This window comes from Colius striatus, chromosome 3 (assembly GCF_028858725.1).
Source record: "Colius striatus isolate bColStr4 chromosome 3, bColStr4.1.hap1, whole genome shotgun sequence".
NCBI lineage: Eukaryota > Metazoa > Chordata > Aves > Coliiformes > Coliidae > Colius > Colius striatus.
In genome coordinates, this window is record NC_084761.1 from 15,691,378 (window position 1) to 15,718,684 (window position 27,307).

Below are 27,307 nucleotides of genomic sequence, written 5' to 3' on the forward strand. Positions count from 1 at the left end.
CAGCACAGATGCCCTGAGGCATCTCTGACCCTTGCATCTGCATCCAACTGCAGTTGCAAGCAGCATCCAAGCAACAGTTGCAAGTGGCTCTGCTCTCAGAGAAGGGCGGCCTGTGACACATGTCCGCAGCCGCGGCACAGCCACCCAGCTGGGACCCTGGGCTTTGGGAGGTGTCTTCCTGGCACATGCAGAACAACATCCTCGCCGTACCCACAGTGGTGACCGTCTCCCTGCCGTGCCACCCTTGCAGCAGCCCTCGGGTGTTCTCTAGCCAAGCAGATGTCACCCAGCCTGGGTTTCTTCTTCCACGCAGACAGACCTGTACTCAGGGGCTCTCTTCGTGCAAGTCTGCCTGGGCTGGGACCTTTACCTCTCCACTGTCCTCATGCTGGTGGTCACAGGGCTCTACACCATCGCAGGTAAGTTGCTCAGTGTCTTTCTTCTTTGGTTGAACCGCAGCACTTAAACTCCTGCTTTTACTTTCTTTTTTCATTATTATTTTTTTTTCACTCCTGGAAACTTTTTGTGGATTTATACTAATGGGTTTTGTGTTCCCTGCCCTATCCAGCTGGTGTCTGAGCATCCTTCTTGAGTGTTAGCTCAGGCAACGACTCAATGCATGACCTCTCCTTTGTCATTATGGCTTTTAATTTGTAATAACTCCTCCATCACGTAGTTAAACGCTTTCTTGTGTGCCTGCCTATTTGTAACAGCAACAATGAGGGTTTCTCCTGTTACAAGGTTATTACTATGGAATCTACAGTCTGACAGCTCTTTACCCAACTCATTCCTCTCCCACTTGCCCTGCCTGCAATGCAACTTGCTGCCCTCCCTCTGCAAAGCTTTCAGGAGTATTTCTGGCCCACACTTCCCCATTGTGGGACCTGCTATTTTAGTGCAGGGTCAGTCCATACATCTGTTTTGTGATCTGGAGGCAATGAGGGTTTGGAGATGGAGCTGGAAATCAGGGTTTCCTGGCTTGCAGTCCTGCTCTCAGGCTGTGGGACTGTATATCCTTGCCAGCCCTTTTGGTTATTATTTTGGCTGGGACATTCTCTGCCCTGGAAGTGCCAGTGGAGACATCCAGCAGTAAATCCCTCACTATCTCATCCCAGCCATCAACACAGGAAACAGTTTAAGTATATCCGAAACACGGTGGATTTTGCAAGAGTTTGGTTTTAAGCAAATCCCATTTTGTTTTTTTTCCTGCCCACGAGGCTTGTTGTGAAGTAAGGCATTTCGGCGTGAGCTCAGGCAGAGGGTGTGACCATTGCATCACCCTGATCCTGGGAACATCTCTCTAAACCCTAGGCATGGCCAGGGGAGGGTGCAGCCCTCAATTCCCAGGATATGAGTTGGTGACTGGGGTTGAAACTGGTTCAGTTTTTGACCCATTTCTCTCTATCTCCGTTACTTTTTAATGTTTTTGTGCTGAGTAATTGCTTTCTGACTAGCTAAGCAGGTTTTGGGTTTGCACCAGGTTCAGAGGGAAAGCTTAGGATGGAAAGGGAGAAATGCTGCTGTCTGGATGACCAAGGGGGGACCTCACTAAGCATCAAGTGCTGGAAGAACAAACCTTTAAGGCTGGAAGGAGAGCTGAATGGTGTCTGAAGGGGATACCTGATATGGTGTGACAGATAGGTGGGGTGAATGATGAGATCAACGTCCTGAATGTGGTCTGCTTGCTGGAGTAACCAAAGAGTCAGAACTGGGGCTGGCCAGCATCCTCCCAGCTGTGTGGGGATGTGAGGCTGCATGATAGAATCAGTTTGGTTGGAAAAGACCTTCAAGCTCATGGAGTCCAACCCCTCCCCTCACCCTGCCAAGCCGACCCCTAACCCACGTCCCTCAGCACCTCAGCTACACGGCTTTGCAATAGCTCCAGGGATGGGGACTCCACCACCCCCCTGGGCAGCCTGGGACAGTGTCCAGCTGCTAGTGAGGAAGTTTTTCCTCATGTTCAGTTTAAACCTCCTCTGATAAAACTTGAGGCTATTTCCTCTTGTCCTGTCACTTGTTGCTTGGGAGAACAGACCAGCTCCCACTTTGCAAGAACCTGTTGTCAGGTAGTTGTAGAGAAGGAGCATCCTTCCTCTCCTGCCACTCCTCAGCTCCCCTCCCCAGCCCCAACTGGGTTTGCAGCTCCTGTGACTACCGGCTGCTCCCCCTGCCTCACTGGCAGGAGTTCTGCTGCCCCTCAGCGCTAACCCCCCAAGGAGCTGTTCTCCCGCTGTACCCTCCTCATGGCAGTGTCAGCAGATGAGGCGAGTGACAGGCACGTCTGGGTGAGCATGAGCAGCTTTATTGGTGCCTGGCCACACTCCCCATGCTGTGCCTTTCTCCTGTGCAGGGGGGCTGGCGGCTGTCATCTACACCGACGCACTGCAGACGCTCATCATGGTCCTGGGAGCCGTCGTGCTGGCCGTGAAAGGTAAGAGCTGGGACAGCACAGATCGTCCTTCCAGGGAGACCTTCTCTCCCAACTTGGACAGTCTTGGAAATAAATAAAGGGACTCAGTCTGAGCAGTTTGGTGGCCAAAATACTCAGCAGGGCTTTGGCCCATAGCAAGTGCCTAAAGAAAGATTGTGGTCTCCTTGTATCCCCTCTGCCACTGCACTTCCTCTGCGTGCCATTGCTCTGGGTGAAGGTGCCATGAAGCATCCCCCTGGTCCTTCATGTGGGACTGTCTCCAGCACTGCTGACCTTCCAGCAGTCACTGCTGTTCCATGTGTGTTTGCCTTTGGTCCATGGACTCCAAGAGACTGACTGAGCATCTGTTAGTGAAGCAGCATTTCCAGTTTTGCTCTGGGAAGCTTGCAGCAGTGTTGTCATGGGGTCTTCAGAAAGATTCCCGCCTCACAGGGACCTGCTGCAGAAGGTGATTCTGGTACAAGGCACCTCTGCAGGGGACTGCCTGGGCAGGCAGAGTGTGGTGCTGTGCCTTCCTCCTGGTTGGAGCAAGTGTGGTTCATCGCTGGCCCTTTCTGAGTACTCAGCACTGTTGTGTCTCCATACATTTAGCCACAGAGCACCCTTGTGAGACTGGGAGCTTTCATCAGCCTTGTTCTGCCATCGGGGCTCCTGGCCCTGAGGAGTAGGAGGCAAAAAGTCAGGTTCTGACTTCAAAGGCAGGCGTTTAACTACAGAGGATGATTTCCAGAGGCACTCCTGAGATGATTTCCACCATCTCCTGGAGAAGCCTGCTTAGGTGGGCAGGTAGGAAAGGCTTTGACCCAGTGCCACACAGGAGCTCTGCTGTGGGAGCAGCTCCAGACCTGCAGCCAGTCCAGTCCTGCAAAAGCAGAGCTTGGTCCTGGGTGAGCCCTATACGCAACAATATGTATTTACAAAACCCCAATGAAAGGGCAGATACTTCCTGGAGAAGGGCCAGTTGTACTAAGGACCCTGGCAGATGTAAGGAGCTGCACTGGGCAGAGGAGCACGTTGCCTGTCCAAGCAGATGTGAGCTGTGGTCACAGCCTTTTTGTTAGACGAGGTGCTCAGACATTGCTGATGGTTGTCTGAAGCTGTAGTTGGCCCTGGGGCTCTCGGAGGCTGGTATCTGGCAGGCTTGGTTGGGTGCAGCACCACAGAGCCAGAGTAGGCAAGGCCTGGAAAATCCCCTCCAGCGACTGCAGAGCCCAGCTTATTTTGGCTTTAGCAACTTGCAGATGTGGCATGGTACAGCCAGGGCGGTGAGGGTGCGTGGGAGAGGGACTGATCTGAGCGAGCCAAAAGATGAGCTGCTGGTCACACAGTTTTTTCCCCCTTAGATCTCAGGAGACCTCAGGACTTGGAGGCTGATATGCCTCAAAGATTGCTTGGTTTTCTCCAGCTTGCCTAATAAAGGCTGCTCTCCGTGTTTCATCTTGTTTGTATCTTAAATGGGGATATCTGCAGAGCTGCCACTGCTCTGGGTCTTATCTGCCTGGCTCACTGCCTCCCCTGCTGCTGCTGAAGGGATAAAACAGCATATTGCTGGTCTCCGAGGCTGCATCTCCCGAGAGAGAACAGCAGGGTTGTGCAGATCCTCTGGGATGCGATGCTGGGCATAGCAGTCCCAAGTCAGGTAACATAAAGAGGTTGTAGACAAGGCCCTTTAGCAGAGAGCTGAGTGTCTGTTTCGGTAGGTGGCAGTGCCAGTGCTGGCTCTGCTCGGCTCCAGTGCCATGGATAAGAGACTGTGGCCATTCTGCACCTGCTTGGCATTCCCCGGCCGAGCCCGTGGGCAGCAGCCAGGCATCTGCAGGCTGAGTTCCTGCTGCCCTGAGGTTTTAGCCCTGCTCTTCTGTCTTGCAGGCGTAGGTGTTGTGACTTGTCAGTGAACAGCTTTGGGAAGGGAGCAGGCCCACACCCCCGGGCGCGAATCTCTGCTTTCAGCTCTTGCCCTTCTGCTTCTGGAGTGCCTTTGTTGGTGCCCAACGCCCATGCAAAGCTTGGGAGTAGCTGATTGCTTGGATAAACCAACCTCTGGAGGGGGGCCAGGGCTGCTTGCACAAGAGCAGGATGAGTTTTCAAATGCTGACTCCCTGTGAAAGATGGGGGGCTGGTCTGCAAATTGTGGAGCATGGGCGATGATGTCTCTGCAAACTCCCCGAAAGCCTGAGGTCAGGCGGATGCCCTGGGATGGGGACCAGGGCTGCAGGGAGAGGGCTGTCCTCGGGCAGGAGGGGACAACACAGCAGGATGGGTGTCTTGGAACTTGGGATTTGCTCAGGCTGGCACTGGATGGTGACCCCGAAGTCCAGCACCTGATGCCTGAGGGATTTGCTCTTGATCTAAAGACAGCAGCGCTCGTAGCACGGTCCTGCAGGAGAGTGATGTCTCAGAAGCACATTCCCACCGTTGGAGGGGGCTGAGCTGAGGATCCAGACCCGCAGGCCATGGGTATGGGCAGAAGGGATGCAGTGTGTGACAACTGGACAGGGGGAAGTCCACCAAGCAATGCCTGGGGGTCTTGCTTTGAGTCTCCCCTCCATGAGACCCATGGAGGCTCTGGAGCCTCTTCCTGAGCATTAGCAGCTGCTGTAGGTATGGGGGTGCCAACATGCCTCCCTGCTTATCTTCTCCCCAGCTGCTGCATGGGTGGCCATGGCACGTGGAGGGAACGGGGTGGGTGCCTCCCATCCCTCCCTCCCCTGAAAAGTGATGCCTCTGGCTCCAAAATTCTCCTGTGGGAGGTATGGGGGGAATGGTGGGAATAGCCTGTGTCCCCCAGGGGCAGGGAGGCAGTAGGGGGCTGGGGCAGAGCCCGGGGCTGGCAGCTGCGGTGTGGACGGGAGGAGCAGCAGGGCAGCTGCCAAGGGCCGGGAGGGGAGGCTCTGCTGGGGCTTGTTCATGGCACGTGCCAGTGGGGCTCATGCTAAGACCCAGACCTCGAATTCCATTTCTTAGGGAAAATGCAGTGAAGAAGGCCTCTTCTTTCTACTTCTGTGTTTTTCTACTGATTGCTGGAAGTTTGGGGATGGAGCTGAGTTGGGGGGTGCTGGGGGAATGCTCAGAGGGCTGGAAAATGTTTGGCCAGACACTTGAGCCAAGGCACCTTGAACTGCAGTATATCAACTCAGAGGCTACCTAATCTTGCATTTTAATAGTCTTAGGCAAATTTCCCCTGCTCTGGGACTGGGGAGCCTTAATAAACAGGTTGCATTTACAGTACGAGGTCAAAAGAGATGGGTCCCTTGAAGGGCCTTTGTCCCAGGACACGGGTCACCCTCTGAAGGGAGGGCTGACTGTAATGGGACCTGCTGTGCAAAATGTTAATAGAAGAGTCTGTTAAATAACTAGAAGAAAACACCATCGTGAACGGGCCCTTCCTCTCTGGGCAGCACTTCTGGGTTAATGAGTTGGAGAGCACTTTGCCAGCTGATCTCACAGGCCACTGGGTTTTGCTCGACTCTAACCAGCTTCCCCCAATGATGCTTTCCAGCTTTTAATGAGATTGGAGGTTACCCCAACCTGGAAGAGGCCTATTTAAAAGCCGTGCCATCCAAGATTGTTCCCAACACCACCTGCCACCTGCCCAGAGAGGATGCCATGCACCTCTTCCGAGACTCAGTCTCTGGAGATCTGCCCTGGACCGGGATGACTTTTGGGCTCTCTATCATGGCCACATGGTACTGGTGCACTGACCAGGTAAATGTAAACAAGAATCCCCTGTCCCATGTAACACGGCGTTGCCTGAGGTCCAGGCACGCTCCACCACCACTCTTGCCCTGGAAGTCCACCTGCATCAGTGGTCCTTCTGGCCGGTGGTCTCGGGGGGCTTCTTTTTGGAGTCAGTAGAAGCACCCGGGGCTCCCGCAACCCTGTTCTTGAGGTGCTTGGACTGGGACAGTTTGGAGAGCGGGATGCCGAGGGGTGTCCTCATCTCCTCAGTTGTCTTCTGGCTTTCTGGCAGGGAGGTTAAGCGCTTGCTGGATGCTCTGCGGTTGCTTGGTGAGAGGTGGTCGGGCTGCGTGGGCTTGCTGGGGCTGAAGGCTTTGCTCTGCCAGTATGGCTGGCTGCCTGCAATGGTCTTTTTGGGTTCAGCTCCATCTCCTCTGTATTTCACGGCCCCAGGGGATTTCTCGTGTGTCGGGGAGCAGGAGACCTCCTTGCCTTGTTCTCTGCCTGTGGGGTTCCTGGGTCGGTACCGGTAGATGTGTGTCCCCTGTTTGTTAAAGAGCAGAAAAAGAGATGAGCTACTGCTGTGTAAAGATGCTGCTCCCCTGCAAGGACAGCTCTTGACGTGTCTGTGCCACAGACTTGGCCCTCATGGTCAAGCCCCTCAGCCCCTTGGTGTACTCCCTTGACCAAATTATTCTGAGACTGATGGCAGCTCACAACTGCCTTGAGCCTTTACCATTGCTGCTCCTCTGATGTCTTTGCTCTGGCAACGCACTGTCCTGCACATGGCGGCACCTCAGCAGCTACTTCTCGGGCAGCCCTGGCAGCCCAGAGGCTACCCCAAGCCAAGTCACTGCCAGCTAGAGATCCAGGACCAAGGCTGCCAGTGGCATCTCAGTGCCTTCTCTCCAGCAGCAGCCCAAACACCCATCTTAATCATCTCAGCACTCATTTCAGGACCAAAGAATGAGCATTCGGTTACCTAGACCCAATCTGTGGGATAAGGTGGCTACCAAGATTAGATGGAGGGTTGGGAGAGGAGGTGGGATCAGAAGGCAACAGTGAGCTGCGACACCGCTGCGGGGGTGGCTGTGATTAGCTGTGTTGAGAGACACATTTAGATTGGGTCTCAGCAGTATTAATCTTAATTCTGAACTGAGTAAGGCCTTAACACCCAGCTGTGGTCACCAGATGTTTATCTTCCTCTTGGGGTGTGTCTGTGCCGCAATCTGGAGGTGTAATTGCACCCTGTGTAGCTGTACCTGCCGAGGTTGGCTCCGGTGTGTGCAGGCGCTGATGGCGGAGCGCGCTGTGGCTGGGAGGCTGCAGAGCAGGCTGAACCCCCCGACACACCGCTAACGCCACGTCTCCACCGTGCTGTTGCCATCATCTCTGTGTTCGTTTAGTCCCAATGTCCCAGTGGTCCTCAAACAGAAACTCCTGGCTTGACCAGGAAGGCTACATCAAAACAGTTTACCTTGGGTAACGCTAGATTGATTTAGATTGCTTCAAGTTGGTGCTAAGGTCTGAGATGTCTTGAGGTGGGGAGGAATAAGGGTGATTTAGCTCCTCTCCCTTGGAGGTCATCATGTGCCTGACGTTGTGCACATGGTGCCTGAGCTGCGTGGTGGCCTCTGTGGCTCCTGACACGCGCTGGCTGTTGGGCATAAGTTAAACCATGGCTTCCCTGAGCACCTCACCCCAGGAGCTGGCACCCTGTCCCTTCACCAGTGGCATGAGCCAGTGCTTGGCCAGTAGTGGCCAAATCCTGCTGAGTGCTTCTCTGTAAGCCTTTGGGAAGAGCTTGAGCTCTTTTAAAGTCAGCACTTCCTATGGATGCTGCGAGTTTGAAAGAGATTGCCTCAAAGCCCGTGAGCTGGCTTTATGGACACAGCTTGGTCAGAGCTTTGAGATGGTGTGGTTTGAGCAGTGTGGGTGGTGGAATTGTGGTTGGAGGAGGCTGGACTCAGTGTCCATTTCGTTGTGGGCACTTTTTCGGGAGGAGATTGAGTAGAAGGGGCAAGAGGGAAGGGGATGGTGGAGGTGAATGGTTGATACTGGCAGGAGGACATGCCACTGTGGCTGTGCTGGGCTTTTGTGGTGCTATGGCATAACACCAATCCATTGCTGGTCTGGGGAGAAACCCAGCCTGTGGTTGGGTACGGACCTATGCTGCACTTGAGAACTGCATTTGGGCCCCGTGCCTGGTGGCTCCAGCCTTTGGAGAGACTTGGGATGCAGTGTGGCAAGGCAGAGGCCGATATGGAAGAGGAGCCATTGGTGACTGCTCAGCTGACTCACCCGGCTCTCCCACAGGTCATTGTCCAGCGGTCGCTCTCTGCCCAGAGCCTGACCCATGCCAAGGCTGGCTCCATCCTGGCCAGCTACCTGAAGATGCTGCCCGTGTTTGTTATCATCATGCCAGGGATGATCAGCCGGGTCCTGTACCCAGGTAAGGGCCTTGCCACGCAGCTGACTTTGCCTGTCACTAAGCAGCAAATGGGTGGGGGGGCGCTTGCCTGGAAACCTCCAAAGGCTTTACAGGAGGAAAAGGGCCAGGAGAGGACCTGAGTGTTGCCGGTGCCCTCCATGTGCCTGCTGTGCATCACCCAATGCTACTGTACCATCCTACCTGTGCAGCTTGGTGGTTGCACATGGTTAGGCAAGGCAATGCTCCACAGGTAACTTAGGTGCTATGTTCTCAGTGTGGTGCAAAATATGCTATTTGCCCTTAGTGAGCCTCCACCTGCCTTCTGGGCTATGCTGGGCCATGGGCCAGCACGTGTGGACTCATAAAAAAAGCATTTGCTGGGAGTGGATGGTGACTCCAGTTGGATTTGAGGCTTCTAGAGAGTTAATCAAGGATTGCCTTGGTTTATTATTTTTACACATGGGAGGAACAATTTCCACCGTCTGAGCACTGGCTTTCCTAACCCTGATGGTGTGGTAATTATTTGCCTTTAATGAAAGGGCCAGAACAAGTTGCTACAGGAACACCAACGTCCCTGGCCACTCTGAGCAAGGTGGCACCCAGGACCTGGGTTACAGAGCATCAAAGGGCTCGGTGCTCCTCGCCCTGCACGGCTCTGCAGGGCACGAGGGGATATTTGATCTGCGAGGGTTAAAACCTTGATCTGAGTTCTGTGTCACTGACTGGGAAGGGAGAAGCAACTGGACTTTGGGCTAGTAAATTTAATTCCCTGTAAATATGGATTAGATGTTTAGCTGGGGTAACCTCAGGTGACTTCAGTGATTTCAGCTGCTGATTTAAACCTGGGGCTTTGTATGCCCTGAAATGCTCAGTAGTGCTTCAGGAGGCTGCAGTGCTTGGGTGGAAATAGGGGATTGACCCTGTGACCCCCTTGCCTTGCTGGAGTGTTGCTCCTGCTGTGGCAGGGATGCTGGCATGCACCTCGTGGGGTGACAAGGTCTGGTGTCACTCTTGGATCAGCCGCGAAGCTGCTGACTGCAACGCTCACCCACGGAGGTTGCCATCCCTGTTTCTCTGCTGTCTTGCTCTGCCTAATTATGTGTCCGAGTGCTTTTACTTTGATGCTAATCACCTTTGCAAGGAGCTCGAAAACAAGCCTGAGAAGGAAACGCCTGCACGCACAGCCTGTTGCTGGCTGGGTGTGATGCCACTGCTGATGGGCTGTGCCTGGAGCTGCTGGGCTCCGTCCCACAGACCCATGCCAGGGATAACCTTGAGTTCCCCAAAACCTCCCCTTTACCAGCCTTTCCAATAGCACTCCCAGACACCAGGAGCTGGGGCATGGCCATCACCTTCTCCACCAAGAGCACCTCTTGAGTGACTCCTACCATCTCTGAGAGTAGGGCGTTATTCTGCCATATGGGAGACCTCATCACGAAAGCTGGGGATGACACCACACCTTGGCTGAGCTGGCTGGGCTACCTTCAGGTTTGCAGCCTTCTGTACCAGGGTACAGAAACACAGGGAAGGTTAGAGCAAAAAGTCCTACCTGTGCAGCACTGCTGGGGTAGGAGCTGGTGCCATCCAGGATGGTGTGGGGCAGCACACACCGGATCTCCACGGCGTTGCTCTTCCTCTTTGTCATGTCCTCCACACGGATGTGCTTCAGGGATGGGAGGCTCCCCAGGGGGCTGAGGAAAGTGCCTCGGCTGATGTGAGGGTCACTGAGCTTTCTCTGGATGGGAAGGATCTCTCCATTGTGGGTGACATCTGAGTTGGTTCTCCGGAGTGGCCCGTAGCGATCCCTCACCTCAAAGTACTCATCTGAAACGGAAGAGGCGTTGGAGCGGCGGTAGCTGTGGTCAGCAGAGCTGCTGGAGCAGCTCTCCTGGTCACTGAGAGTGATATACTCCTCGTCCTCCTCCTCTTCCTCTTCTCCCAGCCCGTTGTGGGTGAAGGGAGGCCTTTTGTCCTCCTGCGGCCCTGCCGCTGACCGGTCTGACTGGAGATGGCAGACCTCTGTTGATGCTCTGTTGGGGTTCCCCTCCTGTTCCTGCTTTGTGCCCGTGTGGTCGACTGGTGGTGGCTGTGCGTCACCCTCTGGGGCAATGCCACTGTCACAAGGCGTAATGGCTTTGGTCACAAGGACGCCAACGGGGATGGTCCTTGACTTTGGAACTGGTGGCTTGGTGTCCTCTGATATCTCTTCCGGTGGCTTCAAGTGGTGGCCCAATGGTGAAGTGACAAATGTTCCTGTTTGCTTTGTTGTCCAGCCGGGGCCATTGATGGGGCTGGTAGCAAGGGCTGCAGGAGCTTCCATGGGCGTCTGTGGGCCCTGTCTTTGGCAGGGGGACATCAGAGGTGGCTCTTGCTCTGAGTTTTTCTTGCTCTCCATCTCCCTGTTCTTCAGCATCTGCCGGTGCTGGGCGCTGGCCTGGGAGACGTCGCAGACCTTGATGCGGTTCATCTGCGACAGCTTCACATTCTTTATCTTGGGGTCAATAATGTTGATGTAGCCCAAGACTTCACTCCCAGGCTCAGGGTCAGGCTCAACCCAGGTGGGCAGGTAGTCAAACATGTTGGCTTTCTCCAGATTCAGGAGGCCGGGGTGGATGAGCAGGGAGAGGTCTGTCCCATCGCCGTGCCTGTCGCCCGCCGGGCCCTCGGCCAGGCCTTTGCCTTTGTTGTCTGTCTTCTGGGTTTTGTCCTGGTTCTCAGATGAAGTTTTGCTGATCTGGTCAGCACTCTTGGCCTTCACTAGGGCGTATTTAGGATTTATCAGCTTCTTCACCACGGCATTGGCGGGGGTCACTGGCACGACGGAGGGCAGTGTTACAGGCTCAGGCTCGGGCTCTTCGCCCACGGAGATGGACTTGAGGCTCACCCCCTTGGACATGAGGTAGAGCTCCTGGAACTGCTTGTCAAACGCCTCCACCACTTGGCCCGAGAGGACTGTGATGACGTTTCGGTCCGTCCTCGCTGCAGACCAGGTGAAGCTGGAACAGAAACATGTTGGAAATGCTCCGAGCGCTTGCTGGTAAACAACGCGCCTCTCCCCAGCCCTGGCTTTCCCCCAGGGATTGATGGTGCTAGCAGGGACATGATCTCACTGTAAACATTAATAGTAATGAGATCGAAGAAGCAGCTCTCATCACAGATTAGAATGAAGGGTTGAAGTCTTGAGCACACTGGAACTTGAAGTAAAGATAAAAGGTATCTGCTGTGGGCTAGTTAATGTTTCACTTGGTATTGGCTGCTTTTCCTTTCTCAGTCTGCGTTAGTTAAGAAAGGTGACTCATAAATGGATGTTTGTTGTGGCTAAAAAGTAGGAAATGTTTCAGCTCCATGTATGTGAAAATGGTGTTTTAGAGCCAAAAGCTTACTGAGACTGATCTAATTCTACCAAAGTAAGTTTTCATTTGGACAAATTGGGCAATACTTTGGGTAGGAAATGTTTAACTGGGACAGCTGAGGTCAGCGTGAGAGCTAGGGCAGACTGCAGTTTGGTGCTTTTGTCCCTCCTCGTACTCATCATGTCCATTGGCAGAAGCACCTCTGAGAAGGAGAGTTGTCATAGGACCTGGCTGTAGGATGGTGGAGACACCTTGGGTCCTACTCCAAATCTTAGTCTGGCTTTTCAAAATCATCTCTTAGTTTAAGAGGAGGAGAGCAAGTCTGGGCCATGATTTTGGGGCTGTGCTGGGCAGCGATCAGATCTTAGACCACGTGTGTCCATGTCAGTCCTTTGACCAGTGCCTCTAAGGGGTGGGTAAGAAGGAATGCTGCTCATTACCTGTAGGATCCGCACATGGCTCGGTCTCCATCCACAAACATGAACTTCTGGGCCAAAGCCCCTTTGAACTTGGTGGCTGAGCGGGTGAAAAACTCCGTTCCCCCTGTGCTCCGAACTCGCAGGTTCTGCAAAGCAAAGGCAGAGGCGTGAGCAGGCACAAAGGGCTGTTCTTCAGAGCACTGGCTTACTCCTCCATCAGTGCCCCCATGGATGCTCCAGTGCCCTCCGAGAAGTGGGAAACAGTCATTATGACCAGCTCATGGGAGGCCACAGTGGTGGGAAGATAAAATAACTTGCCTGAGGTCAGGCAGCAAACCGTGGATTTGGCTTGAAGAGTTTCCTGCTTTGTCCGTGTGTCAGGCAATGTTTTCTACCTCTTGAACTCAGTGCTGCCTGTGTCCGTGGGTGAGCAGCATGTGATTGTGTTGCCAAATGCTTTCCATCTCCTGCCATCTATGCAAATGCCACCATGGGAGAGGTGCTGCTTCACTTCCTCCCCAGAGGGAGAGGGATAAAGGTCAGCAACATGGACCTGATGGCAGCGGGTTTGTTCTCCACCAAGCTCCCCTCTTGCTGTGCTCCTAAATCTGAGCATCTAGCTCTGGCTTGTAGGGGTGAGTGAGGGGAAAAAAAGACATCAGGGCAATATCTTTTCACCCCTGGGAAATGAAACCCAGGGACAGGGACTGAAAGGGCACGTCCTGCAGCAGACCCCTGCAGAGGTCGATGGACAGCAGCGTGTCCTTCCCCCAGGGAGCCCAGACAGGGAGGGAACAGCCCTCCTTCTGAGAAAATGGGGTTATCTTCAGTCTGGCTCATGCCTCTGTGCGTCTCTGTGGAGGGCACTGGCATGTCTTGGCAGCTGAGCAGCAGATAGCATCTTTCACTGCGAATGGTCTCCCTCAATTGGGGAGAAAAATGTTTTCTTGTGAAAACACCTGCATTCCTCCTGTTCCTGACAGGATGTTGGTAATGCCATTGCTAGAGGCACCATGTTATCACATGGAGGTCATGCCCTCCATAGTGATTGTTTTGTACAAATACACAAGTATTTGCCTTCCTCACCTCCACTCTTTATCATCTGCCTCCCTGGGATCTCTTCTCTCCCTCTAGACCACGGCCTGGCACAGCTCTAAGCCCAGGTGTGAGCTGAGCTCAGGTACCCCTGGTCCCCGCTCTCATTTGCCTGGCAGGAGGGACAGTGCTTGAACACTGTTTTTAGCGTGCTGGAGAAGCAAAGGCTCTTGCGACCAGCTTTCTAGGGAAGTTCTACACGCTGAAAGGAGAAGTTTAAGGTATTTTTTTGGTGCATGTGATTTATTTCTTGGTTTTTTTTCCTACCATTCACCTTTTTGCCTGGTGTGGCTGGGGACAAACCAGTGCTGAGTACCCCAGCGTCCAGCAGCAGGCAGCACTGCGGGTGCTGGGAGTCTGCTGGCTGGCAAGCAGGTTGGGGCAGCAATTGTCTTGTGTTGGACTGGGCTGCTGAGAGAGCAGGGGGTGCACACCCTGGGCTGGCTGCTGGGTAAGGCTGAGCCCTCTGCCCCGGGCATCCCCAGGGTGTTGATCTCTCCCACTCAGAGATGAATCTTTGCACAAAGCAACCGTGGCTTTTCTTTCTCTCGGGTAACACCCAGGGGAACAAAACTCCCCAGAAGCAGGTGCCAGTTACCTTTCCCTTCCTCCTCGCTGCCGGCGTATCGCTGCTGTTAAGTAAGATCTGTTTGTTTAATCTCTCCCGCTCCAAGCAGCGGCGAGCGCGGGCCCGGCGCGGTGCCTGCCGAGCCCGGCGTGGGCTGAATCACTCCCCAAGCACCCGCCGTTGCTCAACCAGCCGACCACCTTGCCCAAGCTGTCTCGCTAATTGCCAAGCGCCGGCCGACCGCACCAAGATAACGACCTCTGCTTCGTTAGCATCTCCCAGCTTACACAGCAGCTCCCAGGCACTGCCCTAGTTTCCTCACAAGCCCTCCTGTATGCCAGGCCAGCAAATTGCCTGCAATATGGAGCAAATCCCAACTTCTAGACATTTGCCGAGCTCTGCAGATGTTCTCCTGCTTTTCCAGTCCTGCCACCGGGCTGCTAAGGCATTAAAACACCCATGTGTGTCAGCTCTGGCTTTTCTGGTCTCAGAGCAGCAGCAGTCTGCAGGATTACCAGACTCTCTGGGAAGTTTGGATGCGGGTGAAAGCTTGGCTGAGTCTGCTTTAATTGTTGCAAGCAGCAATTAAGCAGGGCCGGCGGGCTCGGCGGCTGCGGAAGGCGTGAGGCTCAGGGGGCTGGTGCTTTCAGCAAGCTGGAGTAGGGGTCCCTGAGCCCTCACCGTGTCTCAGCACCCCTCCAGTCCAGCGGGTGTTGTAGCTCCTACGTGTTCCTGCTCAGATGGGAGTTTGCCTTCACTATAAGCAAATTTGGCGAGCTTGCCCGGGCATGGGCCTCGCCGCCAGCCATTTGGCAGCCGGTGTGCGCGGCCGCCTGACGTCAGGCGCAGAAACATCACTTTTCTGCCAAGCAACAGGCAAGGCCGAGCGACTCACCCGCAGCTGGCAGGTAAAATACAGTTGGGAGAGGGGTGTCTGCAAGCCCTGAAGTGAAATTGGCATCTGGTGCCAGTGATGGGAGTATTGTGCCCAGCAAAAAGCGTGGGACTCTGTCCTGTGGCTGGAGTGAGAGTCCCTGCTCCTGAGGCTGATACAACCCTCTGCCCTCTCCTCTGCCCATTGTCTTCCTCTGCAGGACCACTATGCCAGGTGATTTTTATCTGCACCCCCTGCACACACAAGAATGGGTAAGAGGGTTGGGGCACTCTGGGCTACGGACTGAGCCCCCATGCTGCCAGATATCCCCTGTGCTGTGTTATCTTCCCTCGTTTCACGCAAGAACTGTGCACAGGAGTGATGGCATGTGCAGCTACCAGCATCTCCCAGGCCAGGTGAAGACAGCATGTACGGGCAAACCGCTCCTGCAGAGTGCTGCCTGGTGTGGACAGGAGCAGTGAGGGCATCCCTGGCAGCTGCCAGGACTGCAGGCAGTGTGAGTGCCTCCTTGCTCTGCTCCCGGCCCCATGCTGGGGCGGAGGCTCTGGAAAAGGGGAAAGTCAAGTTTTTTAATTCCAGCCTCTGACTTGTGGGAAAGCCTGAAAGTGAGAGAACCGGCCAGTGGTTGCTCCTGCTAGACCTGCCCCTGGGGCAGGAGAAGGCATGGGGCTGGTGGACCCAACCCTGGCAGAGCATCTGCCTCTCGCACTTTCTCTCTTATCAGCTTGTTCACCCGGAGGAGATGGGCTCGTTGGTTTGCCCTGGGCTTGAGTTGTGGCCACAGCTACCTGAACATCCCTCTGCCCCAAAACCAGCTCTTGCAAGCTGCCAGAAGCCCCCCAGGCTTTGCATCCAGCTTTAATCCATACCAAACCATGCCCCTAAGTCCCCATCTCTCATCCGCTCCCCTCCATCCTGCTGTTCCTGGATTTGGGCATCACTTTCAGCTTTGGCCAGAAAAAATATGGACTAAACTCATCCTCATGTATCACTGCCAAAAATCTGGGGGTTGTGATCCCCCCAAGAGAGGAGGGAGCAGGGCTGATAGCTCTGATTCTTTCCCTGCATGGGATAAGGTTACTCAGCCCCAGACCTTTTGGGCCATCCTTACCTTCAAGTGTCCAGCGTGCATCTGGGCTCGCTCACACATCTGAAGGAAGTGCTTCACATTGGTCTCATCCAAAATGATGTAGACTCCCACTTTCCTCTTGAAGCCTGCGTCCAGTAGGTCCTTGAAGATGTCTACGTCGGTGAACATGTCCATGACCACGGCGATAACCTAGAGAGGGGAGAAGAGAGATGAGTCTGAGTAGCGTGGCTGGGTCATGACGCCAAGACAGAGCTGGTGCTTGTTTCATGAAAGCTGAAGCAATGTGCTCCCTCTCTAGGAGGTCAGGATTCAGTGAAGGGAGCTCAGGCTCCCCTTCCCAGCTCTGGCCAGCCTGAGGGTGCAACACGGGAGCCCCTAGTCCCATTCCTCTCCTGCCTCTATGGGAGGTTTGGTCTCTGGTGAGGGTCTGTAGTATAACGTCCCTGTGAAAAATTGTTTTCTGGGGGTGAAACCAACTTTATTGCCTTTGACAAGCTCCATACATTTCAGAGTCTAGTTTCTGGCAGGGAAGGGTGGTGTCCTTTGGTTCCAGGCAGGAAGCACCTGAGGGGAAACCAGCGATGCAAAGCTGTGTCTGCCTGTCTGTCTGTCCGAGGGCATGTTGTGTGGGGTGGCCGCTGTCTCTGGGGTTATCGTGCAGGCTTGTGTTGAGAGAAACAGTATGATCAATAGCTAAAAGTGACTCTAAGCTTGGCAGAAAGTATATGGATACTCCTGAGGTGTGTTTGGGAGCTGAAATTACTTTTAATACCTTTTAAAAGTCAGGCCTGTGTGCGAGCTGACAGAATTGCTTAAAAGCAGCCAGCAGTTCACAGCTCCTGACTGCCTGCTGCTCCAAGTCCAGGCTGCTGCTAGCAGTGACGTGGTTGGGTTCAAGGTTAGCTCTCCTCTGTGAGGCCAAAGCAGGGGCTGTTTCTGTCTTCAGGGCTGCTGGCGTCTCTCTTGGTCTTGCTGCACAGCACTTGTGTGCCTGTGAGCCTGTTGGGGGCTCGGGTGCTGCTCCTGTGCAGCATCTCTCCTTCCTCCCCAGCCATATGAAGCAGAGCAGAACTGAAGGATGGTTCCAGCACCTCATGCAGTGACAGTAGGGTTGGACAGCCTCGCCATCCTTTGCACGCTTGAGCTGCCTTTGCACTCAGAGCCTTTGCTGCTGGTGGAGAGGCTCATAGGCAAATGCATCTGTGCCGTGTCCACCCACAATGGGATTTTTCTGGGAAGGCTGCCTAAGCACCAAAGTTCACTCCACGCCTATGGATTTTGCCTTCCTGGAGATGGCATCACTTATGACACAATGGTGAGCAGCAGCAGAGCAGTGTGAGGCTGGTGCAGGCTCAGGGAGACAGCTGCCTGCTGCCGCACTGAGCTCCTTAGTGCAGTCCCTGGGGCAGCAATGCCCCACAGCCGTGTACAGCCATTCAGGAAAACAACATACTGGCATGTCATCGTCCCATGCTTGGAAATCCCTTGGTGCCCACGTCTCTGTGGTTGTTCCTGGAAGGTGTCTGGGGTCGTCCCTTCACCCTTCCAGGAAGGTTTTGCTGGCTGTGGGCCATGGTCAAGCTGTGGAGGACACTAGCATGGGAGCATGTGCTCTGTGGGATGACACATGGAGACCCTGGGATGCTCCTCCCTCAGGAAGGAAGGGACTGGGATGGTGCCAGGTACTTGCACACTCAGGCACATCCAGTCCTCTTAAAGCACCAAGCTGCCTTTTAATTAGTTTTGTGCCACAGGAGGTGGAGAGCTCTAATTAAAAAGGAGGATTGTGCATGTTGACACTGCGGGCTCTTCCCTTCCTTTTCTGCAGGCGCTGGGGCATGGAGTGAGGCTGTGTGGGAGCCCCAGCCCGTGCCAGCCCTAGTGCTGCCCTGTCCTCAACCCTGGCCACATGTGAGCGTTTCAGGGGGTGAACTGAGTAAAGGCGAGACTTTCCAGCTCTGCCTCTCGATTTTAAGTGAATTCCCATTTACCTTCAGCTGAGAGCCTCTCCATAGACTTTGCCATGAAAGGCTAAATCCTTACTCCCTTGTGTGCCCATTTCTGTGTTTTGAACATCCTCACTGTCCTGGTGGGGAAACTGAGGCAGAAGCCCATGTGCCCACTTTGCATGTGCTGCCCAGTGAGGGCTGCACTCCTCTCAGCAATGTAAGGGAGGGATAGGGTCAAAGCTGCTCTTCAAGCTTGAAGCTTGGGTTTTCTGTTGACAACAAGCAGTGGGGGAGGAGCTGTGCTGTCTGCTGCAAGTCCTGGGTGAGGGGCACCTGAGCTGGCATGGCATCTCCTTTGGCTGGATGAGATGGGTTTTGTGGCAGGTACTTTCCTCCTGTTTCTGACACCGATGCTGCCTGTGGCTGTGGTCATGTCGCTTTGCCTGTATGTCGCATTTGCTCTGAGAGAAGTGGAGGACTTACAAAATAGGGATGAAAAGAGTATTGGTCTTCATTTTGCAAGGAAAAGAGCATTTTCCCACTGTGGTCCCAGCATTCCCAAGGCCTTGTTTCCCTGTTATGGCTCTGAAGGCAGGCAGGTGCTCTGCAGGGACGTGCCAGGACGTGGTGATGTTCTGTCCCAAGCACTGCTCACACGGGGCTGGCAGTGGCTCAGGGTGGCTGGCTCGGGCAGTGGTGAGGTAGCCTGGCTGTCACCCACTTGCCCACATTTTCAACCCGATTCCTCCTGCTTGGCTGGTGCATCCTGTCGCCACTCAGCACTTCTGCTTTCCTCCCCCCACTGCGTCTTGCCTGCAGGACAGGATTGGCCTCGGTTTGTCACCCGGATCTCACAGCAGTGTGCCAATGCGCTGTCCTGGCACAAAACAGGCCGGGAGAGCAAGGATGGCACTGGCAGCGCTCCCAAAACAGTGACTGTCCAGAGTGAACTCTGCTCCTGGGCTGCCCACGCTCAAACCTCGTCAGGGAACGGTTGGTTCTACGCCAAACCCAGGTATAGGTTTTAATGTGCCAAGAACTGGCGATCTGTCTGGTCTGGAGAAGAGAAATCCTGTGTGCTGTTTACTTCCAGGCCTGGGGTGTGGGAGTGTCTGGAGCAAACTGCGTCCTGTCGCAGGGTGCGAGCTTGGCACACTTACCCCCATCACCTCAGTGCTGGGGAGGTCCTTGGCAGCAGAAGAGCCGCACCTCTTCCCGAAGCCCCTGTGCTGCTGCGTCATCCCAAGGAGCTCTGCCATCTCTTCGCCGTTCCTCTGGATGATGTGGAGAAGACCAGCGCCAAATCTATAGTCAGATACTCCCAGCACTGAAGCGGGGGATTGTTTTCTTCCCAGGAGCTGCTGACATCCACTGGATGAAGGGGCTGGGTCCCAACAGCCCAAGGAGGCCTGAGCATCGCATCCCCTCAGACACTGGGCAAATGATGTTGGGATCCTTCTGAAGGGCATTGATGAGCAAGTAAACTGCAGGATCATGTTTTATAGAGGAAATTACAGCTCTTTATTAGCTCACTCTGAATCATCAGATAATGACTTTTGGGGCACACCACGTGGACATTTAATAAATTAGGGAGGCACCAAGGCACAATTAGAGGAAGCGTGTTGGGATGAGGGAGAGGTGGGACAAGTAACATTAATAATTGCTCTACCCTGTCGACCCTTTCATCCAAGTTTTGTAAACAGTAATTAATAGGGCCTCCCAACCTTTGCTGGAAGTTGTGCAGGGTAATTATATCACCACAATCCCAACCTGGAACCTCAAGTGCAGAGAAGAGGTCAGACTCACTGCTGTCTCTGGTGGCTTTTGGCCAAGGTCAATATTTACAGCCCGCTCTGGTTTCTGGGCAGATAGAGACAAAAACTAGAGGAGAGAAGGGAATCTTCCTCCTTACCCACCCGGTGAGCTTGGCAGCCCAAGGGGATCCACATCAAGGGACAGACAGCTATGCCACAGCTGGACATGGTGAAGGTCTCCAGTGTGAAGCCCGGCGTTGCACCAGTCCCCAACCACCTCTGTTTGTTGTCCGTAAAGAAGATGAGGATTTACTGGGAGAGCATAAATAAGACTATGGGATGCTGCCTTTCTTCTCTCTCATTTATTCGCAGGAAGAGAGGGGATCATTTGCATCCCCTGCTCTGGCTTGTCTGGGTTTGCCTCTCTGCAGAGCAAAGCTCTGAACTCAGCAGCGTTTGGCCTTGTTCCCACAAGCAAGTAGCTTCATCTACAGCATCAAAGGGGCCTCACGTCTCAGCTCTTGGCTTCCTCACCCCAGCTCTGATCTGCCATGAGCCTACCCAGCATCAGAAGTGCTCACGTGGGCTCTGAACTTTCCTCAGCCAGGCTGTCAAGTGAACTTTGCTCATCTGGCTAGGGGAAAGTAACCCACGTGGTGGTGTTTGGTATCTGAGAGTATTTTGGACCAAGTGTCTTAGTGGTCAGAGCAATATAGAAGCTGTCCCAAGCCCGTCTCCCTCGCAGGCACATGAAGAGCATGGCCATTGCCCACTGACAGTTCAGAGGGAGCTCCGCAGTGTAGCCCAAGAGATGCCACAGAAAGGGCAGGACACATGGCAAACTGACGTGACATCTGATAGGGTGGCAGCTGGGCCATCCCTCTGTACACTCTCAGCTTCCTCAGCCAAACCCTTTCATCTCTGAGCATCCATGAAGACCTTGTGCCCTGGCTGGAATCTCTGGGTGCAGAGGAGGGTGGTCTAGCCCAGCATCCTATGCTTAGGAGCACCCACACCAGCGGTCACCTGGGTGACAGCAGGTTCAGCTGCAGTAACTGTGGCCCCACCCCATGGTGGGAGACCTCTGGAAGGACCCTACTTGTCACACCCCATAACTCCTGCCCTCCCCAGGCCCTGTAGACTGCAGGTTTGAAGCGTGAATCCATCTCTACGTTTCCTGGGGTGCCATAAGCTCCAAGCATGCTCCTGTACGTCATCAGTGGAGTCACCAAATCCTGTCCCACCAGCAGGGACCACCTGGACCAAGAGACAGAGGCCAAGAGGCCTTTGCTCACGGGGCATCAAGGTACCAGTGAAAGCGCGGCAGCATCAAGCGTGGCCCGCGTCCCTGTGGCTTGAAGAGGCTCCAGGGAGAGATGGGGATGGTGCAGGGAGCAGGGCCTGGCAGCTGCCTGACTCAACGGCCGGGCGCTGCACAGCAGGAGGAGGCTGGTAGGATGACTCAGGAGATGCTGTTTGCGTGGGGGCAGGTGGGAAGCGGTGAGTAGGCAAAGCCAGACAGGAGCTGCCAGCCCGGGTCAGAGACAGCCGGAAAGACACGAAGATGAGGCATTATTTGTCCTCCATCCCTAGAGATTTCAGCCCTCCCTCCTCTTTTCCCTCACTGCAAAGCCTTTCAGCAGGGAAAATGCCACAGGGAAGGACAAGTCACCTCAACTTCTGTGAGGTAATAGTGGCCAGAGCCAGCTCCTGTATGGAGTGGGCAGCCCCGATCCCTCCTCAGCTGTCCCTGTGAGCCAGCTGCCTCCTTGTACATGTTGGGAGGTCAGTTTTCCTGAGTCTGAGCTCTTTGTGCTCGGACTCCTGGGTCTCCAGCCCTGGAGAGATTTTGATGCCACCAAGCTTCCCTCTCTCCTGCCAGATTCTGCAAACTCCAGCATTGTCCCTGACCCTGGCATGGGGGTCTCTGGACCCAGATGGATCTGGTGCATCCTGTCTCCCCCTGCTTCATAGCCACTGTGGCAGGGTCTCCTTCTTCTCCTGCTGAAGCATCCCTGGGGTTGGGAGGCTCCTCCCTCAGAGATGGAATTCTCAAGGGAGTGGACATACAGCTCAAACTACTTCAAAGCACCACAAAACTAGTAGGTACTGACCTCTCCTGTGCTTCCCAGCTGGGATGGCTCACTAGGAAATACCAGCAACCTCTGCCCACCACTGCTGGCCTTCAACACGAACAACCATCTTCCTCCTTCCCTGGTCCCCCTGCCCATGACACCAGCCTGACCCCATTGCTCATGCACTCAACTCCTTGGTTTGATGCCACAGTGAGGACCAGTCTCACCCCACATCCCCTCGGCATCTCCCCAGCCTTGTCTTGCCCATCAGCCCATCGTTTTCCTCTTAAAGCCAGGACGGGACCAGCTTGGAGCACCGCAGCAATCTCAGGCCAAATTTGACCCTTGTATGAATCAGCACCAGAGCAGTGGCTTTGGCTGCTTTGCCCCAGGGCTGAGTTTGGCTCCTCTGGTTCCTGCATGTTGCCACACGCAGTCACACAGGGCTCTGGGAACAGTGACTGTGCAGTGCCTGGGACCGTGGGCTCGCAACTGGGAAGCAGCTCAGCTCACTGTTTCCCCCACAGCCCCGTAGGAACTATGGGATGGTCGATGCTGCCATTTGGATCATGGGAAGGGAGCGTTGGACCAGGCTAACGGCAGCTTCAGCAAAACCTGATCCACAAATACTGATTACACTGAATGAACATGGAAAAACCTGAATGTTTGACCCCGATGCCTTTGCTTGGCTGGAGCTCCCCATGGGACAGGCATTGCCCGGCTGACCAGGACTTTAGGATCTGTCCTCAGTAGCACACCTCAGGGCAAATCCTGCCCCGTCCCCGTGGCGCACCTCACCTTCTGAGCCTGGCAGATCATCTTCCTCACCACCTCCTTGATGTGCGCTTGCCCCTCGATGGGTGGCTGCATGTAGACGGTGGCGCGGGTAACCCCGCGGTAGGCGATGGTCTCGGGCCAGCCAAGGTCCAGCTGCGGGATGGAGCGGTCGGACCTCTGTGGCCAGTACTCCAGGGAGGGGGCCACGTCCTGCTCATCCCCTTGGCTGTTGCGATCACCTTCGCTCTCCCCTGTGCTGCTGCCGTGGCGTGGGATGTACTCTGAGCCAGGGTCGTACGTCTCCAGCGTGTCCAGGATCTTCTTCAGCTCCAGCTCGGAGAGGAAGTCCCTGATGTTCTCCTTCTTCAGGACCTCATAGAAGGCGTCGGGGCCACGGGAGGCCAGTGCCTCCAGGGCCAGGCGCTGCTCCTCGCTGTAGAAGAACTCAGGCTTGGACTCACTGGACCTCCAGTTGACGTGGCTGTCGTCCAGGCACTGCACCTGGGAGAAAGCCATGGTGACCACGCAGGCAGGTCCCTCTCCAAAGAGAGCTCTGTACTCCCAGCGAGCGCCGGATGTCGACAACAAATAAGGAATTAATTATTCCCCAGTCTTCAACTACACGAGTCGCTTTGCTCGACACGCAGCTGGGGAAACACGCCGCTCCCTTCTCTGCTGGCTCCTGCCACGCCAGAGTTTGTCTCCACTCGGGGGGAGGATTCTATTTCGTCCCTGCTCCCGGCTCTGCACAGTGAAAGGACTCAGGGCGAGGAAAACCTGAAGTGACAGGGCAGAGACGGCCCCTGTGTATGTGCACCGCCGGGAAGTTCCTCTACCTCCGAGCCCACGCTCTTCTCATCCTCCGCTCTTCCAAGTTAAGAATAATACTGGAGAAAATAAACAGCGGGAAAGAAACGAGCAAACCCCCGGCTTTAGAAAGGGCAGAGCAAAGCAGGATTGCTCAGCCCGGCTGCCGCCCGTGGCTATCGTTCCTGGAGCAACGGCTCAGCGCTGGGTCTCACGGCAGCGACCGCCTGGGTCAGCCTCTGGTGCATTGCCCTGGCTGCCGGGTCGATTGTTTCGGGCTCCTGCCAGCGCACAGTGCTGGGGCCAGACAGGTAACAGCAAGAAGTGAAAAGAGGAAAAGCAAAAGAGTGATTCATGGTTCCGCCCTGCCCCACCTGCAGTCACATGCTGCCTTCATACATTCCCAGCCCTGCCTGCGCATTAACTCTTTCAGCTGATGCCTCCCAGAGGTGAGTGGATGGCTGGGAAGGGGTTTGGGTGTCTGTCTTCAGAGAACCCAAAGCAATGTACTTTTCCCAGCAGTTCACCTCACGGTTCACCCCTGCTGTGCTGAGCACAAGGACCCCTATGCTAATGCAGGAGCTCAGAGCTCAGGTGGGTAGCACCAGGTTGAAGATGCCATAATGGTTCAAAGCTGCACCAGAAGGAGTATAGACTGGACATCAGGAAGCATTTCTTTATCAAGAGGGTGGTCAAACCCTGGTACAGACTTCCTAGCGAGATGATTGATGCCCCAAGTCTGTGAGCGTTCAAGAGACATTTGGACAATGCCCTTAATACGGTACTTCAACTTTTGGTCAGCCCTTAAGTAACCAGGCAGTGGGACTAGATGATTGTTGTAGGTTTCCCCAAACCAAAATTTTCTCTTCTGTTCTAAACATTCCTCTGCTTTGACACAAGGTTTGCAGCATGGGCACGATCACAGCACTAGACCTTGCTGTGGCTCACAGGCCAGAAATGTGGAGCTTTTGCTTGGAAACTCAGATAAAGATGTATTTCAAGAATGCAGGTCAGATTCTTTGCACCAATGCAAAAAGGGAAAGTGCCAGGGGCTGTGTCTTGCTCTCTCGTGTCGGTGCAGCTCATCTGGATCTGCAGCCATGTAGATGAGAGCCCAGCTTGAGTCAGGCTCCCGAGGCAAATCCGCCCATCTGCCCGGAGCTCGGCCATCAAAGCGCTCCTCTCTGCAGACACGGTGTGGCATCCTGGCTGCCCAGGCACAGCCAAGCGCTGAGCCCAGGCAGGGTTTGGAAGGAAAGAGGAGTCAGCAATGGGCAGAAAGGGAAGAAACTCCAGTGAGGCTTTCTCAAAGCTAAGCTGTGGCAGGCTGAACTTACGGCTCAGCTTTACGCTCCAGTCACGCTTAGGGAAACTACTGGTTTTTCCTTGAAGTGGAGTAAGAGGCATTTTGTGAGTGCGTGGTAAAGGGTGGCAAAATCACCTCCCTACCAAACTCTTGGTGTGAAACCGCACACTGAGTCGTGCCCAGCACTGGTCTGTTACGTGCAGGAGGTGGCAGTGGAGCTGGGGGACACAGGGATGTGATGGCCACTCAGGGTGGGTTTCAGATGGAGCTGGTGAATTTATGGAAAGGCTGTGCCAGCCAGGTGGAGATTTCCCTGTGGTGGGATGTCACCTCCATGCTGTGGTCTGGGCAGCAAGGAGTGCAGCAGAGATAGAGGGTGCTGGGGACAAACCAAGGTATTTTAGGTGACATCCCAGCCCTGCTGAGCCAGCTGTGGTGGCCTGAGTTACACCTGGGACAGCAGCCATGACAGAGCCAAGCACTCAGCCAGCACACATGGGCAGCTCCAGGAGCTTGCCAAGGTCGTTGTCCTCCCTTGAAGGCCAAGGAAGGTTGTGAGATGCTCCGTCTCGGGGCCGGTGCGCCGGGCGTGGGCGTGCGTGGCGTGGCTGGAGCGTGTTGCGGTTGGACCTACCTCAGCCGGCGCTGGCAGCCCGGCTCTGCTTTTGTTGTGCAAGGAGATTTACAGTCTCTTTAGCGGGGTGTGTGCGCTTATGATTTATTGCACGATGGCATAAATGGGGCATCTCATCTGTCCTGCAATGTGCCACCTCCTACAGCCGGGCAGGCAGGGCAGGGGATGGGGGCCGCAGAGCCCCACGCCTGGAGCATCACTGGACCCTGCGTGGGGTGAAGATGTTGGGGCCCCCTGTGCCCTGGGCACTAGGGATGGCAGACACAGATGTCTTGGCCGCACATGGTGAATTCAAGCTCTGAATTGTGCGCAGCCCTGGTGCGGGACAGGTCGGTCCCCACTGAGCTGCCCTGGGTTGACTCAGCCGGACAGGCAGCACCCGGCGCAGACACGGCCCTGCTCCCACACCCGACACCAGGGCTGGTTCCTCCCGGATGCAGAGGGAAGCATTAATTACAAGCTCCTAATTTATTTCCCATCTCTAGCAGAGGGCCTAATGACAAATCGAGGCAGGTCCAACGCTCTTTGCTTGGGGGCTCCAGCCACTCCAATGGGCTTTGCTCCTTCTTCCCACATGCTCCCAGGTCCTAGCAAGGGGCTCGGCAGCAGAGCTGAGCCTCAGGGTGGGTGTTTTGGCTGGGCTATAACACCCAGACACTCCTTTGCCATTTGGAGCGTCTCCCACTCGCCAGCCATTTGCATGGAGCCGTGTACAACGTGGTGTTTTAAAGAGGGAGAAACTGAGGCACGGAGCAGTGACGGCAGCTTTACTCACAGCTGCTGGAAGACAGTCACCAGGGCCCCAGCGCTGACTCTAACCCTGGGGAAAGGTGGCCCAGGCTGAGCTTTTTGAGCATCCTTGGGGGATGCTGACCGTTGCCTGTGGTCTGCTGCCTATGCCCTGTGTTGCGCTCTCATGGCATTGCCATTGCGTGCCACAGTGCTCCACTGAACACCCTGAGCTGTTACCTGCTGGAGTTTGCCCTCCCCAGCTGCTGCTGCTGAGGGGCCAAGGGCTGCAGCCCGCTTCAGCAGGAACCACCAGGCAGGAGAATCGGGACAATGCTCCCCGCTGTGTGAGGGCATCACCCCTGCTCCTCCCCGTGCTCCCGTGGGAGGACGCAGACTGCAGAGCCAGGCAGCCCATCCATATTTATGCCTGCCATCAATTTCCATCCATTTCAATATGTTATGAGCGGTGACAATAGAGGGTTCAGCGCTCGTTGAGACATGAAGGAGTCGTGGGGCGTTGGCAGTCCTGGCAAGCTGCCACGCGTGTTCTGGGGAGCTGCTGGTGCTGCCCATGTGGGGGTAATTGCTGCAACGGTGCATGAACCCGCCTGGCCCCGTGTGTGGGGGCTGGCAGTGCCTGCCTCTGGGGCTCTACCACTAGCCATAGCCCTAGTGGGGTCCATCCTGGCTCTGGAGGTCCCCCCGGGCTGGCTGTCACTGGCTTTGATGTGGGGAGGGCTTGGTGGGGGTAAATCTGACTGGAGGTGGGCAAGAGGCAGCGGGAGGTGAGGGTGATGCTGCTCGAATGCGTCCTGTCCATGTTGAAGCTGATGGGGAGAGGGAGGCCGGGAGGGGGCAGAGGTGGATCTCCATGAAGGACACGCTCCCTGCCTCTACTCTGTTCCTTTGCCAAGGCCCAGGCATTGTGGCCATAGTGAAAGATCAACATCTACCCCAGTGGAAGGGGGTGCCAGGGAGGGAGGGAACCTATGAGGGGTCATGGCATGTCACTTGCCTCTGTTCCCTAGACACCGTGGCCTGCGTGGACCCTGAGGAGTGCACCCGTGTGTGTGGGGCTGCCGTGGGCTGCTCCAACATCGCCTACCCCAAGCTGGTAGTCGAGCTGATGCCCAGTGGTAGGTGGGAGGGGGCACCCAGGGGGAGCCCTGGCTTTGCTGCGTTTCACAGGTCAAATGCTGGGGGAACCCTGTAGACCATCTGGGTGGGTTTGTGTGTGGGATGGCCTGTGCAGCCCCTCCAAGAGTGATTCTGGATGTGAGGTCAGGGGATGTGACTGACCCCAGGGTAGCATC

The 27,307-nt window shown here is 55.1% G+C and overlaps 1 protein-coding gene across 1 annotated transcript in view; it reads left to right on the forward strand.

Annotated features, from left to right (window-relative positions):
• The window catches only part of SLC5A10 (solute carrier family 5 member 10), a 43,346-nt gene that overhangs the window by 8,217 nt on the left and 7,822 nt on the right, over positions 1-27,307 (forward strand). The window contains exons 6-10 of the mRNA XM_061992102.1: positions 314-419; positions 2,351-2,431; positions 5,931-6,136; positions 8,426-8,561; positions 27,023-27,130. Coding sequence (XP_061848086.1) covers positions 314-419; positions 2,351-2,431; positions 5,931-6,136; positions 8,426-8,561; positions 27,023-27,130 — 637 coding nt within the window. The remainder of the gene's footprint in view (positions 1-313; positions 420-2,350; positions 2,432-5,930; positions 6,137-8,425; positions 8,562-27,022; positions 27,131-27,307) is intronic.